Raw genomic sequence first — 16,203 nt, forward strand, 5'->3', positions numbered from 1 at the left:
AAAGTGATTGAAAATATCCAGAAGTGTTTTGCTGGCTAACAGGAAAACATCTTTTACCTCTTACTGAATTAATCGTGTATTTGTTTTCTAGTTTGTAAGCTGAATTGTTAGTTAAAAAACCATTTCTTCCAGGCTTATTCAGCAACAAGCACATATTTATTTACTAAGTTCCCTCAAAGGATCCCAAAACAGAAAATACAAGTGCAGAATTCCAGCTCAACTCTAATAATTAAAAACCAACTACAGAACTTGCAGAAACATATGCAACAGAGGCAGTATTTTTTAATTGACAGACACAAAGTTTCTTAATTCTGAATTAAGGATGAACAAGAGACATTCTGGTGAGAGAAGAGTTCCCTGATGGTCTCCAGCACAAGTCTGAAAGCTAGGAAGACTAAACCTCTGGTCTCAGTGACTGACTCAGATTGGTTCAGTGAACAAAAGAATTTGAAAAAATGCATGTATCTATTTAACTTACTTATAACTTGCATAACAAACATGTATCTGTATACTTATGACTTGCATCTGGTTAATCTATTCCTTCTTGGATGTAATAATTTCCATGAAACATAATTGCTCACCATGAACTAAGTTGCTCATGTTCTCTCCATCTTTGTATGTTTGCCACAGCTCCAGAAAATGGGATTTTTAGTTTTACACTCTGGCATATGAAATGAAAAATATTCTATTATCTAGTTAATCAAATACAGATTATTTCCTACATTTTGAAACTATTGGTATACAAAGGTCATTTGTGAAGAGGCTGCCTGCCCTTCCTACTTTTATTTTTCCTTTGACAACCCACAGCATAGGTCATTATGCCTGGTCTAGTTTTTAAGATATAATGTAATAATGTGAAAGAACATTGAAATGGAATTCACAATAATGTGTAGATGCCCAAGTGAACGATCTGAGTGAGGTTGAAATGCAATTCATGTAATTCAGGAATGATATTTAGAATAAGGCAATAGGAACTGGTTTAACAAAAATAATTTTTATTAAAACTTCATTACAACTGCTGACTGTAACCCATTGTGGTTTTTTTTCCAAACTGCCATATTTGAAAATCCAAAAGATTCTAATATACTTAGAATCTGACAAAAACCCTGCTGTAATTAAAAGCACAATCCCCAACTGTCTAGGTGAAATTCATTATTAAGTCATTTATTTGGGGGAATGCTAAGTGGCTTAAGGAACTTCCCACAGATCATTAATCTGATTTCTAATTCCAGTAGTTTGGCCTGAGGAGTGTAAAAACTTTGGTTCATGTACACATAACACCATAAATTCTTCATATTTATTTCTCCAGTGGGGCATAGTTCAGGAGCTTTTCAATCAGGTCTACGTGAGCAAGCAGCATTCTGCGACAGCAGTATCTTTTCAGACCCAAAGCATCCAAGGCGTCACTAGGAACAAACAAAAGCAATAGTATTTTCAAAGAAAAGCATCATGTTTAAATCAGATCCCAATAAAATACAAACAAACTCAAGGCCCTGTCCACAAAAGAAAGAAAGATGAGAGAAAAAGAGAATCTGCAGCAAAGGATGGTGCAGAGCAGTGATGGGATTCACATTTTTTTACTACCGGTTCTGTGGGTGTGGCTTGGTGGGCGTGGCAGGGGAAGGATACTGTAAAAACTCCAGTCAGAGGTGGGATTTGCCGGTTCTCTGGATTACTCAAAATTTCTGCTATTGGTTCTCTAGAACTGGTGAGAACCTGCTGAATACCATCTCTGGTGCAGAGGATGGTGTAACTAAGAACTATTCAGAGATCATTAGGGGAAAAAGTTGTGAAAGAAGTTGCCTCATAAATGCTCTGTTAATTCTACTTGGATCAATTACTAGTTTTTAGATTTTTCTACTCATAAACATGTGCCTGATTTGATTGCCTTGAGCATTCCCACTTAAAATCACATCTGGTGTCTTGATAGTCTAGTGAGAGGAACTGCTGTTTTGATCGAAGAACCAAGGCTATATATTGGGGGGAAAAGATGCTTTTGACTACTTCAAATCTTATCTTCTTAACAAGACAGATGTAGAAGATGGTCTCGGCCCTGCAGGAAAACATAAAAAGAAAATGTGGGGAACTTTTAGATCTATGATTTGCTTATTTTCTTTCCACCCCAATGCTTAGGAATTCTCCACCACAAAAGTCACACAGTGTTGGCTTCTAGAAGTTTTCAGCATCTTCCTCTTTTTCTCTTTCCCAAATGCACGAAAGAAAGACTCAGAACATCATCATCAACAACAAGCCTCTTTCAAAATAGAAGAGCAAATAATGAGAAAAAGACAGGAAACCTTTGTAATTCATAGGTTCCTCTTCCTTTTCAAGCCATGACTGTCAATTTTACCTGAAACTAATTGTGGTGATTCCTCTCCTCATGCTACCACTTGTGCATTGTTTGAGAGATACACTTGCCTATGAACACATACATATGCGTATGCCTGCAAGAATCCCCATCTTTAAAAAGGACAGGACTGAAACACAAAAATAATTTACTGAACCAAGAACTAGTCATTCAAATTAATTTCAGGGCACATGTTGCAATAATGTGTGTTACTAGTATAATGCCACTCTCAAGAAAAAGCATTTAGTCTCCCCCCCCCCCAGCATAAATGTAGTATGGCAGAAACTCCTTGCTTTGTAATGATTTCAACTATCTGACCTTGCTGAATCATCCTGGATTGATTGTATCACTCTGATTTTATCATTCTGATGCATGCAGTGGATTCAGATGGAGGGATGGAAAATGAATGTTGGTTCATTTTAGGATGGATACTTGTTCATTAGGCATTATTCAACCTATTGTGTCCAATCTATTCATTCTTGATCAGATATTAGCTATTCAGCCTCTATTTAGTGGAAACAACTTATCTGGACTTAATCCTGACCTTCCAGGTAATATTCCATTTGTTTCTATTTTATATAAATCCAGGATTTCAATAGGGACTAATTAGCATCTTTTAGATGGCAGAGTCAGAGGCACTAACAAGGATAGGAATAGTCTCAAAAAAGGTGGCATTTTTCAAGTGTTATTATTGCATATTTTGACATGTAAGGAAATATTACATTCTAAATGGGAGGCTACAAGTAATCCTCGACTTGCAACAGCCATTAGGATCGAAATTTCAGTCATTACGGACTGCCTGTACAGCTCATGATTTGGGTAAATATTTGTGTAGGCATAAAATATCTAGCGCATTTAACATTCAGTTTGAGATGACATTCACTCACAGATCAAGTAAATGAAAGCTAAAAAATATAAGCAGAGAACTGATGAACGCATAATGGCAATCTGTAGCTTCCCCAAGTTCCAGATTTCCACATCAAATGAAAGCTTCTTCATAAGAGTTCAACCTCAAATCTATTCAAACAACAATAAAACTAAAAATAGACCATTACACATTTTAATGGTGTATTATAATTGTTGTCTTTGTTTTATTAGTGTTTTGATGAAAATCCCAGCATACATAGGCTGCAGAATTGTATAAGCTTGTATGGAGATGATTTTATTGAACTCCAAGGAATTTATTTCTAAGTAGAAATGCATATAAACACATTAATTTCCACCAAAACTGCAGAAAAGCTGAGTGCTGCAAAAGAATTCTCATATACCAATTTTTATGAATCCATGCTCGTTTTTAAAAACCCTACATCTGATAATATGGACCTAAACAATTAAGCAGAAATGATTATGTTCTTTTCTTCAATACTGCTTTGAGTCAGTGCTGTTTGAAGAATCTCAATGTAAGTGAAAAGCAACATTTTGAAATACGGCAGAATCTCTGCATCTCTGGACAACTAGCTTATTCAGGTGACCTGACCCCTTTTTATTACAATAAATTATTTTAACAATATCTGACATTCTTGATTGTCCTGAAAATTGTCAGATAACAGTCACTACAGACAATTCTGCTGCTAGGAGGAATTCAATTAAGCATTTTATGTTCACTTGGCCAATCTAAAATCATACAATAAACTGCAAGAGAATTTAGGCGTACACTCAATCAGATGTATTTATCATGCAAATATTTTAGTAATATGCTATTTAATATCAGCTTGTGGTTCCATAGTTTCCAATTCTGTATTCGCAATGAAAAATCAATGGCCATCACACCATGATTAACTGCAACCAGAGACAATTCTACCAAGGTAAGGAAAATTGAGAATACAGCACAAAAGAGAATAATAGACAACAGTTTCCAAATACTAGCAATCAATGGAAGAAATATTTTTCAGGCTTTTATAATACATAATAGGATTCAACATAATGTGCCATTTAATTGCTATTATTGAAAAACAGTATTACATGACTGCAAAAGTGAGCAAGCTTTTTTTTTTTTTTCAAAGAGCATATCAGTATTAGGCAGTGGTGGGATTCAAATATTGTTGCCACTGGTTCAGTGGGCGTGGCTTGGTGGGCGCGCTTTGCACATGTGCACAAACTTTGCGTGCACTCGTGCACTAAATGCACACTTTGCGCAGGCACAGAGGCATTCTAACTTGCCTCCTGCAAGCCTGCATGATCCCAGTCACTTCAGCAGCTGCCGTGCGGCACTATTCTGTGTGGTGCAAAGCAGCTGCAATTCAAATTCAGTGGATAAAGGTGAGTATGGAAGCTCGGGTGGGCGGGCAGGCCCAATAGCAGAGCCAGCAGAGAGAACCGGTTTGGTCTCCACTGCTCATCGCTGCTACCAGCTCGCCAGAAACGGGCCAAACCAGTCAAATACCATCACTGGTATTAGGGGTTAGTGGAACAAGATTAATATTTTAAAATCAATCAAATTATTTGATCTGTTTTCATAATATAACAAACTAAAGTGTTACTCAGAAATACATGTCTAAGAGGACACTACAAAGGAATAATTAAGCAATGTCTTATCCTGTACAGGCTATCAATTGAAGCCACCAAAAAATTAGCAACATTTGCATGAGTGGCATGGAAATAATATACTTAAATATTACACTGCAATCCAAATTGTTATAATGATAAAATTATTGCTTATCTTACAAAATAGTTATGAAAATATAGGAGTTGAGAATGCATACCCTTCTGTATATTCTGCTTGCAAAAGGCCAAGATATGCCTCCCATTTATTTCCAACTATTTTACCACAAGTGAAGCATCTCACAGGTATAATCATTTCAACCTATGAAAATATAAACAAAACAGCATTTAAGCAAGGTGTTATTGATTCACACCCAATTTCATGACCTTTTTGTCATGGTTGTTATGTGAGTCACTGCAATTGTTAAGTGAATCACATGATCATTAAATGAAGCTTCCCCATTGACTTCACTTGTTGGAAGCTTGCTGGGAAGGTCACAAATGGGCACCATGTGACCCTGGCATTCAATTTCATTGTACAGATGTTGTGCATTGACAATAAAAGTTTGATTTGATTTGATTTGATATGCTGCGACCATTGTAGATAATTGCCAGTTGTCAAGCTCCTAAATTTTGATCACAAGACTGTGGAGATGCTGTGATGGTCATAAGTGTGGACTGGTTGTAAATAAGTGCCATTGTAATTTTGAATGGTCATTAAATGAATAGTTGTAAGTCAAGGACTACCTATATAACCCAACTCTAAACATATTTCCTTGGATAGGGACACAAAGGACATAACTGTTGAAATGAATGTGGTTTGATAGGTGGGATGTCTGGGAATCCCAAATAACGTAGGATTAAGTACATATGCAAAAAAATCCCACCTGACTATAAGTGTATCTATTTTTTAATGCTTATATACATATTTCTGGCAGGTGGGGCTTGCTGCCACCCTTCTGATCAAGGAATTTCAGATCTAGAATAGCATTTTTTTTTTGCCATGGCTCCTATCCTTTGGAACACCTTGCAAGAGCCACCCACAATCTCTTTGCCTTTCAGAAGGGCTAATTGACTATGGCTTGAATATATTATGGGAACTCAGCTTTAAATTTTGGCTTAATCACCAAGCTCTCTGACTAATCAATAAATGAAGGGTCCTTGATGCTCTCTGAGCTTGGTTGTTTTCTTGCAGACTAAGTAACATCATCAGTCCTGGTGTTGATAATGTTACCTAGTTTAGGTAATGAAACATCTGCAAAAAAACAACCAACTCAGAGAGCACCAAGGACCCATTTCAACCCTGAGCTAGAAATATTCTCCTTTATTGGTAATGAACAAGTGTATTACATTTTCTTAGCCTGATGCCAAATTATCTTGTTTTACAACCCTGTTCTTCGGACCATTTTTCATAGCATTTGAGCTATCGTATCTATGGGATGAACAGGGAAATAGAACTACTACGTATCAGGATGAAAACACAGGAACCCTTCTATTAAACAGCTGATGTTTCCAGATAGCTTGCATTATTGTCAATAAAAGAACATGCTTCTGTTCTTTTAGTTGATTTTTTTTAATTGAAAAAAAAAGAAATATGAATGGAATATAATGAAAGATGCTATCTAGGTATTTGATAAAATTCTGCAAGGACCATTTTGCAATAAACGTTTTATCTGATGGAAGTGGTTCTAGATGAAATTTTTCTCATTCTCATTTTTCTATTTAGCCTCATTTAAGGAATTGTACAGAAGATCAGACTGTATCAATCTCTATTTGCAATTCTGTGTTTTCTCATTACTCTTTTCAACTCTTTCATTGTTGGGGAAAAAAACTAAGACAGAAAAGATCTTATAGCTACAAGACATATTTGTGATTCTTCTAGCGATAAGGCTTCTTTCTGGACAGCTACATAGTTCATTTAAACTGTCATTTAGGGTGTGTGCAAATGTTATCATCCTCCATTTGTAACCTTCCCTGTTTCCCCCCTCATTATTTATTCCATCATTTCTGGAGGGGGGAAAGGAGGAAAAATTTGAATAGTTACAGATCGGCTGTTTGTATGATATTGCTCATCTAATCAATGGTAATTTATTCAGTGTAACCTACCACTATAGTGAATCATAAATTAATCAGGCAGGTTACATTCCCACAGCACCATAGACCAAAATTTAACAGCATGAAGCACAATATGTTGTACAACCCCAAACCGGCAGGCTTAACATATTAAAGTTCTTATGGGGTGTGTTTAGCTTTAGCTCAGCATTGTATGTTTCTGTCAAGCTGTCGACTCCTTAAATGATGCAAAGTGCAAGGTTTCTTCCCGCTAAAACGCTTTTCTGGGAAAGCCTCTCTGAATCCCACGACTGTATCCCCGAAGCAACCTTTCGTCCTTTCTTCGTCAGTTTATCTTGTGTGTGAAGAACGAGGCAGAAAAACAGAATAAAAACCAAACTGAAAGGACCCGAGCTACAGTTACAGCAATAGCACTTGGACTTGCATACCGCTTTATAGTGCTTTACAGCCCTGTCTAAGCGGTTTACAGAGTCAGCCTATTGCCCCCAACGATCTGGGTCCTCGTTTTACCCACCTCGGAAGGATGGAAGGCTGAGTTAACCTTGAGTCTGGTGGGATTTGAACTGCCAAATTGTAGGCAGCTGGCTGCAGAAGTAGCTTGCAGTACTGCACTCTTACCACTGCGCCACAAAGGCTCAATATACCGGTGTATCGGTCTCTGTCGGGGGGAAAAACATTCCAACGTCCTATTTCTAAAGCTTAACCGCCAAAGGCGAGTTCTTCTGTAGTCTCTCAGGAGGGCCACCAATGGCTACCGCCCGTTCAACCCCGGGCAATGAAGCTGCCGCCGGTCCACGCTTTCGCAAGGCCACGCCCACTCCTGCGGGCGCTACTATTCCGCAAAATGAAAGAAATAACGTTTCCTGGCTTCCCTGAGTAGTATTTTAGCTTCCCGGGGCAGTAATAGAAAATAGAGGCGTGTACCCATAGACATCAGCGAGATCTGTGACAAGCGTAGAAAGAAAAACCCCTTCTTTCCCCCCCACCTTTTAATCCAAATCGATCCCCCCCAGGATAAAAATAATGGTACGTTCCAAGAGGTACGGCACCGCGGTTGGCTCAAGATAACTGCGTTCCTCTAAGAACTTCGCGATTCTCGTGCGCGGCGCGCTGAGTATCTATCTGGCTTGGTGCGTTCGGCTTGCGGAGCGCCGAGTTTTAGGCAGCAGCGGCTGAACTCCGGGGCTCATCGGAAGCAGCGGCGAGGCGGCAAGGTATTTCCTCGCTTCTGCTTTTTTTTCTTTTTTTGCGTTGCCGCGGTGCTGTTTGGACGACACTTGTTGCCGAGAGTTTTTGCTTTTCGTTTTTCTCTCCAACGGAGAGTCCCAACGGGGGATGGAAAGGCTCGTCTCCCCGCTCCGCTGATTTGCTCTGCAAACTGGAAAGTGCAACTGGTGGTGTTGCCAGTCAAGCCCTGCTAAGTTTATTTTTTTTCCACACTTCTCTGTTGACGGGAGCAATGCTAGATACTAAAGGAAATAAGCGGAGGGGAGGCAGCGGATAGAAAACAGCTGCTCGCTGCCCTTGTCGGTCTGCTTGTGATCTTACGTAGGAGGCCGGTTGGTTTGTGTTCCGCTGCCGCCGAAAGAGCGATTTCTTCTCACGTTTGGCCCCCAAACCGCTCGAGTTAGTAGAGATTTGCGTGGTTGCAGGCGCGGGGAAAAGATGCGGGAGAGGGGACTGCGATCTTACGCAGTGCATTTTTAAATATCGGGAGAGAAACTCTAAATGGAAACCTGGGGCTAGTAAAATAATAGTAAAACCTTCCTTCTTTTTAACTTGGGAGACCGAGTTGAGGAGAAAAGCAGTGATGTCCCGTCTCCCCCCATCGCGTTCTTCCTTGGCTGCGCCGGCTTCTTCTTGCTCATCGTTTTTGGTTTCCGAAAGAAGGAATTTTCCTTCCTTCCTTCCTTCCTTCCTTCCTTCCTTCGGAACGTTAAGCTAATGGAGCCGGTGACTGTGTTGATGTCACGCGAAAACTTGCCCCGTATAGATAAGTGTCTGTTTTCCAGGAGCTGATTTAATCTCCCCAGCCTCTTGAAGGGAAGACCTTGGAGGAGGCAAATCAGCCGCTGTTTTGATTTGGTACATCCCGGCTTCTTTCCGCGCACCTTTCTTCAGACGTAAACCCCACGGGGGTGGATGTCAACGCCCCGAGATGGATGTACGGCCTTTTGAGGGAGGAGACGTTGACATTGGGGAGGCGAGTAAACCTGTTAAGCAATCCGCCTGGTTGAAAGCGGCGGGTCGCTTACAGTGGAGCAAGTCAATTAATCGGAAGGTTGCTCTGGTTTTAAGGCTGCCCATCGGGGGGCGGGGGGGGGGAACATATACATAACGCGCTGCTCTTCCTTCCAAGCATTTATTTGATGTACTTCGACCTCCTTTTTTCGCTTCGTGGAAATCTTATGAGGCGTTTCAGAACGAGAGGTGGTAGCTGGTCTAAGGTCCCCTGTGTAAACTTAAGAGGCGGAGTGTGTCTGTGTATGCTAAGCGTGTGGACGCTGAGGAAAATAAACGGGGAAAGAGCTGATTACGTACTCTGTATCGCTTGCTTACTCCGTGGTCCTGTAATGCAACGAATAGGTTCCTAGCGTACACAGTGCGGACCCGTTGTCACAAGACTAGAACTTTTCTGCTCTTGTGAGTTTGGCTGAAGGAACTGGGTGTGGCCCATTTGACTTAATCTAGCATAATTTTGGCTCCCCCGCCCCCTCTGGGCCAGATGTGCTGAAGAGGCTCTCTAGTGTTTCCTTCCAATGACTGGGAGTATTTAGAACAGAAACCTGTATCTTTAGGAGGATTGTGGTCCAATGACAAAGTTGGAATGGAGTGGAGTTACAAATCATGGAGGAGATTTGAACAAGACCTGGGATCTTGAGTCTGTAGATACGTTCCTGCCCTTCTTCTGCACTTTTAGGTTATAGGGGATCTTTGAATGCCAGAATGAAACCCAAGTCTGTTTGAGAAAGAGGGCATAAGGGAAGTCTTCCCTACAACTTGTAAGGCTACCAAATAATTGTGTGGGACAGGTTGAAGGGTGTAAGTTTTTGGGTGGTTTTGTAACAGGTAACTTATGGTCTTTTGGAGATCTTTGAGCTCATCTTCACACTACCACAACTAATAGAGTTGTGCATGCTTCAGATTTAAAGTCACCAAGGTCTTTGGTGCATGTGAGGAGAATGCTCACTTTTGTACCTCCTTAATATAACTGCCTTTTTTCTAGATGCTGTGGTTGGCCTTTACAACTGCTGCTCAGTGTTGGAAGAAAAGCCCACAGAACTAACTTTTTAAGCTAATCTGATCCAGTCTATTGAGACCCGTTCCCAATGTCCCTATTTACTCCTTCACTGTTAGGATAGAAAGTTGCAAATTTGAAGAAGTGTTAACTTTCATGAAAGTCTCCAACCATCATGTTCTCCCATGTCTTGTCTTCTGTTTTGTTTTATGGAACTGATGCTAGTTACAAACTGTTTCTGTGAGTGTGGTAAAAACTTCCAAAGTTCTAGAAGTAGCTATTGTGGGAAAATAGATATGTTGTTACTAGATATGTTGTTGGTCTATTTCAGCAGGATTTCTAGTTTCAGAGGCCTGTATTATTATGGTTAGATTCAAGATCATAACAGTTGCAATGCCACATTTTTGTATATTTAAAGTAGATGCTAAGTTGGCAGATATATATCTGCAACTGAGTTTGGAGGAAATGAATGGATCTAAGCCAGGGGTGTCAAACTCACATCATCATGACATCATGTGACATACTGGGATTTTCCCCCCCTTTGCTAAACCAGGTGTGGGCTTGGTCAGTGTGTGATGCATCCATCCTGCGGGCCGGGAGTTTGACAGCCCTGATCTAAGCAATCATGAAGATTATTTAGTGGGATTACATTCCTGAATCCTGTGTCATTATTCAAAGGAAAATGAATTGTAAATGATTCCTCTCTTCTCCCCAAATGGAAAATTAAGCAGATTTTCAGGTAAGCTACAATGGTCACTCCATTTTAACAGTAAGTTACTTGAGGAGAAGAAAATGTCCTGTTCCCTCTTTCAATAAATTACATAGAGAGAAGTGATGCATAACAGTAATCTAGAAAAGGGACTTCTCTGTAGTGGCATATTGTGAGAGACCGTGGGAAGAAAATGGAAGAAAAGCAAATTTTTGGGAGAAGAGGCAGCACAACTGGGTTGTGAAAGTAGTGGGAAGCAACATTAGAAAACTACTTCATTTTAATGAATTCACAATGGATCATTTAGTGACAGTTCAAAGTTACAATGGCACTGAAAAAAATAACATGACCATTTTTCACAGTTACAACCTTTCCAGCATCCCCATGATCAAAATTCAGATGCTTGGCAACTGGTTCATCTTTATAATGAAGGGTCCCAAGATCATGTGATCCCCTTTTGCGATCTTCTGACAAGCAAAGTCAATGGGAAGCCAGATTCACTTTACAACTGTGCGTTACTAATTTAACAACTGCAGTGATTCACTTAACAAATGTGGCATGAAAAGTCTTAAAATGGGGCAAAACTCACTTAACCCATTTCTCACTTAGCAACATAAATTCTGAGCTCAATTGTGAGGACTACCTGTAATTTCTATACTCTTCCAAAATTATATTTTATCACAGTTTTAACATTACATATGCCTTCTTGAAAGTAATATGAACTTGTTTTCTTCGTTTGCTCCCCATGTGGGGCTCAACACATATTCTTGAATTCTTTGCCTTCTGTGACATTTTTGGTACACTTTAGAGTCTGTAAAAGTTTTATCTTGCCTGTTTTGGATTGAGTTAATCTTATATGTTTTGATTGTTGAATATTGAATAACACTTTTATCTTTCTTTGTTAATCCGAAAGTTAATGTGGCTACTTTATAAATTGCATAACATATGGCTGTTGTAAAATACTTGGTTCCTTAAAGCAGTTACCTTGTTTTCATATGTTCCAAAATGTATCTTCAGAACATTTTTGAAACATGTTCAGACCTAACATTCAGTACTTTAACGTCGACTTCTTACAGTACATACTGTATGAAGTTGTTAATTAGTATATAAATTAAAAGTAACAGGGAGACGTATGACAAATATATATATTAATGTATCATCGATTCTGGTTCTCACAATATTGATCTCAGTGTAAGCAAAATAGTGAGGTCATTGCGTGAAAGAGGTATCAGAACTCTTGGGACTATCTCAGACCTTGCAGAAATAAGAAAAAAGAAGTAGGGAACAATATAGATAAGGGACAAATAGCCCACCGAATACAGAGCTAATGCTTTGTTGCCATAGAATGCTGAATGTTTCTTGTGAAACAGGCAAACTATCTTGGAGATGGATTTCGTTGGCTGGAATAGGTACACCCCATTGTGTAACTCTATGTTGTGTGACTAGAGGTATTTCAATTTTTCTGTGTTAATGAATTCTCAGGGCCAAGCCCAGAGATGAGACAGTAGGATCCAATCAGTGGCGAATGGGCAGCGGTGAAAAGGCGGGCGGTGAACAGGCGGTGATAGGCAACAGTGGTGATGCCTGCTGCCTAGAACAGCTGATTGACGATATTCCGGGAGGCTGATCCAACTGCCAATCAGCTGCTTGGCAGCAAAGGCTTCAGCGTTCCCTGCTGCCACCGCACCAACCCCCCTCCCCTCCCTGCCACAATATTCACTCTATAAGATGTACAGACATTTCTACCCACTTTTTTTTGGGGGGGGGGAGTGCATCTTATAGTGCAAAAAATACCAACCCAAAAAATCAGTGCGAAACAAATCAACCCGAAACCAGACCATGACATCATCGGAAGATATCCGAATAACAACACCAGCACTAATTTACACCACACAGATGGTACTTAAAGCCAAGGATTATGACTCAGCAACTACAGCCAGCCAATCACACAACCTGAAATCAGACCAGAACTTAGAAAGGTATTTAAAGGCCAGCGCTCCCGCAGACAAGCACAATCCAAAGCGCACTGAAGATCTCTCCTCAAATGGGGACGAAACATTTGCAACCAAATTGCCAAGCTCGGAACTCAAACCAACAACATAACTTTAGGATGTGGTTACCCTGAACCTCTTTCCACTTCTCCCATCCAGCTCAGGACTTGAGCTGTTTCTTAATCTGGGCCTCCTTCTGTGAAGCCTCTGAGTTGGCAAAATACTCCTCCCTTGTTGCTGCAGGTGCACATTTCATCACATGAATATCTTTATTAAGACAAGAAATTGTCTACATTCAACTCTAACTCTGTGTTTAAACAAAAATAGTTCTAATTTAGCTACTTTATGCTAGAGATGTACTTTTCAAATCTAGTTTTTGAGCAATGACAACATACAATTTAGGAGCAGAATGTTTGGGTAGATTTAAATGTTCTCCCACTGATTTATGACTATTGCTAGTATTGCGTTTTTTCCCCCGCACAGGGTTTTTCAAATAACAAAAATTCTTATGCCAGCATTTCTATTTCACCCTTTTTGCAGTCTACTTGAAAAGTATGGTGGTCCCAGAATAGACTTAATCATTTTTTGTTCTATAGATCAAAAAAGTGTACTTCACTCATATTTTAGTGTTTTTCAGTAATGCCATCTTCATTGTCAAAACCCAATACTTTGTTATGACCATATGCCCTGCAAATAATTAATTTTAGAAACATTAATATGTACCAGTTTTATGAAAGACTAAATGTCTTGCTTAGAAAAATACTAATTGATAACCTACAGTTCATCGTTGAAAAACATCTTAACTACCTGAGGTATTGAAGTCTTTTACCTGTCAGTTTAGCAAAGTCGATTTGGAAAGATCTTCGTCATTATTTTATCTTTTCTCTCCCAGTGTCTCAGATAATTATGGTTGAAATAGTTAGCCTGCTGGTATTTAGAAAAGATAACAGATTATATGGATGCTATTTACTTGATTGTCTAGGTAATTTTATAGACTGGAGGAATATTATACAGTGAAAGTACATTAATATTTCACAAATTTGGAGTGGCAAATGGCTTCTTGAAAATTATACATATAAACAAAAATCGTGGTATGTTGGGTCACTGGCAAATTGCTGCATTCACTTTAAGACTGTTTTCATGTTTGCTTGCCTTATTTAATTAAACCAGTGTTGGCAGACCCATAACACATGTCAAAAGTAATGTGCCATGTTTGGGATGACATGCCAGCATTCACCAGCAACAACTATTCTCAAAAGCATAGTCTGTTATCTTGTGATTTTTGGAGGTGCAAAAATGGGTTTGAGGCCTCTGGAACCTCCAAAAATCACACGACAATGAGGTGGCCTTTTGTATGTTTGTTGGCCGCAGAGGCTGCAGAAGAAGCTGCTTCCAAGAACAAAGGCCTCGTGCCACTTGGAGTACCTCAGAAATGCTGCACTGGCCTTTTCAATAGAAAGAGAATACTGCCTGAAGGTAAGTAGCACACAGCAGATCCTGGGGAGTGCTGAGCTGTGGAGCAATCACACTATTCCCCAAGGCTCATGGGGAACCACAAAGTGGCCTTTTGGAAGAGCAGCAGTTGTACTAGGGCTGAAGTCGAGGCTTTGACTTTTGTTATTGTTGGGGTGGCCTAGATAAAAGGAAAATAGAAAATTGTTTCTCTCTTGTTTGGGGGAGTATCTGTGACAAGCTAGGCATTTTCTGAATTGTTGACATGCAGAGCCTCAAAGGTCTACCATTACTTGAGCAAAACCATACTTTACTTAATTGAGTTTTTTGGGTTTGCATGGATGTACTGTGAACAATAAACTAACAATATGGCCTGGATTCACACAATATACTGGCCCAAAGGCTACTTGACTAATTTGTGGTTCAGTGCATTGAATGACCACAACCTAAATAAATCTTATTACATATGTTCATCAAATTACTGTGGTGTTCCACATTTATTGCACTTCCTTATTACATAGTCTGAACTTTCATTTGACCAACAGTAGCTTTGGATTGCATCAGATCTGGTTGTGATTTACAGAACAAAACAAAAAACTTTAGAGTACACTAAGAACTATGCAAATTAAAATGACTGCACACTGAAATGTAGGATCCAGCAACTATTTCTGCCATCCTGAATGAAGTTAGGTACAGCACCTCTTTTTCTTTCAAAACGCAGCCTTTTCTGTAATCCTTTATTCATGGAATAGCTGTAATGCTTATCTCAGCATGAAATGTGCATTAGGAATAAACCAGGGGGAAAATAGGAAGCTCAATGGAAGTTGTGTGCAAGAACTACAGATGTTTGGTAGTTGACGCTTCCAAAGAAATAGGAATTGAAGGAAAAAGTCATGCAGATATAACCATATCTAGCCCCATTCTGATACAATTTCACTTTGTATGACATTAGATTAAATTTTTCTTTTTGCCTACATAAGAGTAAGCACCATTAAACTGAAGAGAGATGACTTTTGAATAAACATTTCTAGAAATAGGCTATAAGTGGGCCTTGCAGAAACCAGCATATGCAACTATGATTTATTTGAAGGCCTATAAGTTCCAACTTTTTTACCGATGATAAAGTTTACGTGGTTATTTAGAGTACTACATGAAATATTCTTCAAGGAGGGAGGGTTAGATAGCTTTTCTAGTTGCTCACATTTTCATTCCTAAAGACAATAAGGAAGTTTAGATCTAGTCCTTTTCCTAGTTCATCATGCAGTACAGGTAGTTTTCAACTTATGACCACTCTCTTACAGTTCAAACTTACAATGGACACCCCCTCCAAAGGTGCTGATTTGAAGTTCTGACTCCCCCTCCCATGGTCACATGATCCTCAGCCACCAATGCACATTTACAGCTGTTTGCCGTGTCCTACAATGGGTTTGCTTAATGACCACTTCAAAAAAAAAAAGTAATAAATCAGGTCAATCGCATGATGACCTGCTTAGTGACTGGCATAACATAAGTTGAAGACTACTGGTAGCCTCTATATTTGCAAGGTAGTGACTTTTCTGTAGAGTTTGATATACACTGCTCAAAAAAATAATAAAGGGAACACTTAAAACAACACAATGTAACTCCAAGTCAATCACACTTCTGTGAAATCAAACTGTCCACTTAGGTAGCAACACTGATTGACAATCAGTTTCACATGCTGTTGTGCAAATGGAAGAGACAACAGGTGGAAAGCATAGGCAGTTAGCAAGACATCCCCAATAAAGGAGTGGTTCTGCAGGTGGTGACCACAGACCACTTCTCAGTTCCTATGCTTTCTGGCTGATGGTTTGGTCACTTTTGAATGCTGGCGGTGCTTTCACTCTAGTGGTAGCATGAGACGGAGTCTACAACCCACACAAGTGGCTCAGGT

At 39.5% G+C, this 16,203-nt stretch overlaps 2 protein-coding genes across 10 annotated transcripts in view; one reads left to right on the forward strand and one right to left on the reverse strand.

The window, feature by feature from the left end:
- Positions 1 to 1,162: 1,162 nt before the first annotated feature.
- Positions 1,163 to 7,542, reverse strand: POLR2L (RNA polymerase II, I and III subunit L). Of its 2 annotated transcripts, none has more exons than XM_026668236.2 (3): positions 7,416 to 7,542; positions 5,050 to 5,150; positions 1,163 to 1,406 (listed from the first exon to the last, which is right to left on the reverse strand). In XM_026668236.2, the coding sequence occupies exons 2-3, from the start codon at positions 5,142 to 5,144 to the stop codon at positions 1,298 to 1,300; spliced, it is 204 nt and encodes a 67-aa protein (XP_026524021.1). In that variant the 5' UTR covers positions 5,145 to 5,150; positions 7,416 to 7,542; the 3' UTR covers positions 1,163 to 1,297. The 2 variants fall into 2 exon arrangements, with proteins under 2 accessions (XP_026524021.1, XP_087806964.1); XM_087950838.1 differs by having other exon boundaries at positions 7,330 to 7,464.
- A 406-nt stretch (positions 7,543 to 7,948) lies between these two features.
- TSPAN4 (tetraspanin 4) overlaps positions 7,949 to 16,203 on the forward strand; it is a 797,106-nt gene continuing 788,851 nt past the window's right edge. The window contains exon 1 of one of the 8 annotated variants that reach the window (XM_087950830.1): positions 7,949 to 8,115. The gene's annotated coding sequence lies outside the window, so the exon portion shown is untranslated. The remainder of the gene's footprint in view (positions 8,116 to 16,203) is intronic. The other 7 variants (XM_087950829.1, XM_087950835.1, XM_087950833.1 and 4 more) reach the window with 7 other exon arrangements.

The sequence above is a fragment of the Notechis scutatus genome, chromosome 1, assembly GCF_049901735.1.
Source record: "Notechis scutatus isolate UNSWTSFEM ecotype Mainland chromosome 1, rNotScu1.2, whole genome shotgun sequence".
NCBI lineage: Eukaryota > Metazoa > Chordata > Lepidosauria > Squamata > Elapidae > Notechis > Notechis scutatus.

What these genes read in the sequence shown, in the direction of transcription:
- POLR2L (XM_026668236.2), bottom strand. Translation starts at nt 5,144, where the DNA reads ATGATTATACCTGTGAGATGCTTCACTTGTGGTAAAATAGTTGGAAAT. An exon ending in CAAGCAGAATATACAGAAGG is followed by an intron (nt 1,407 to 5,049) that starts GTATGCATTCTC and finishes GTTTGTTCCTAG; the next exon opens with TGACGCCTTGGATGCTTTGG.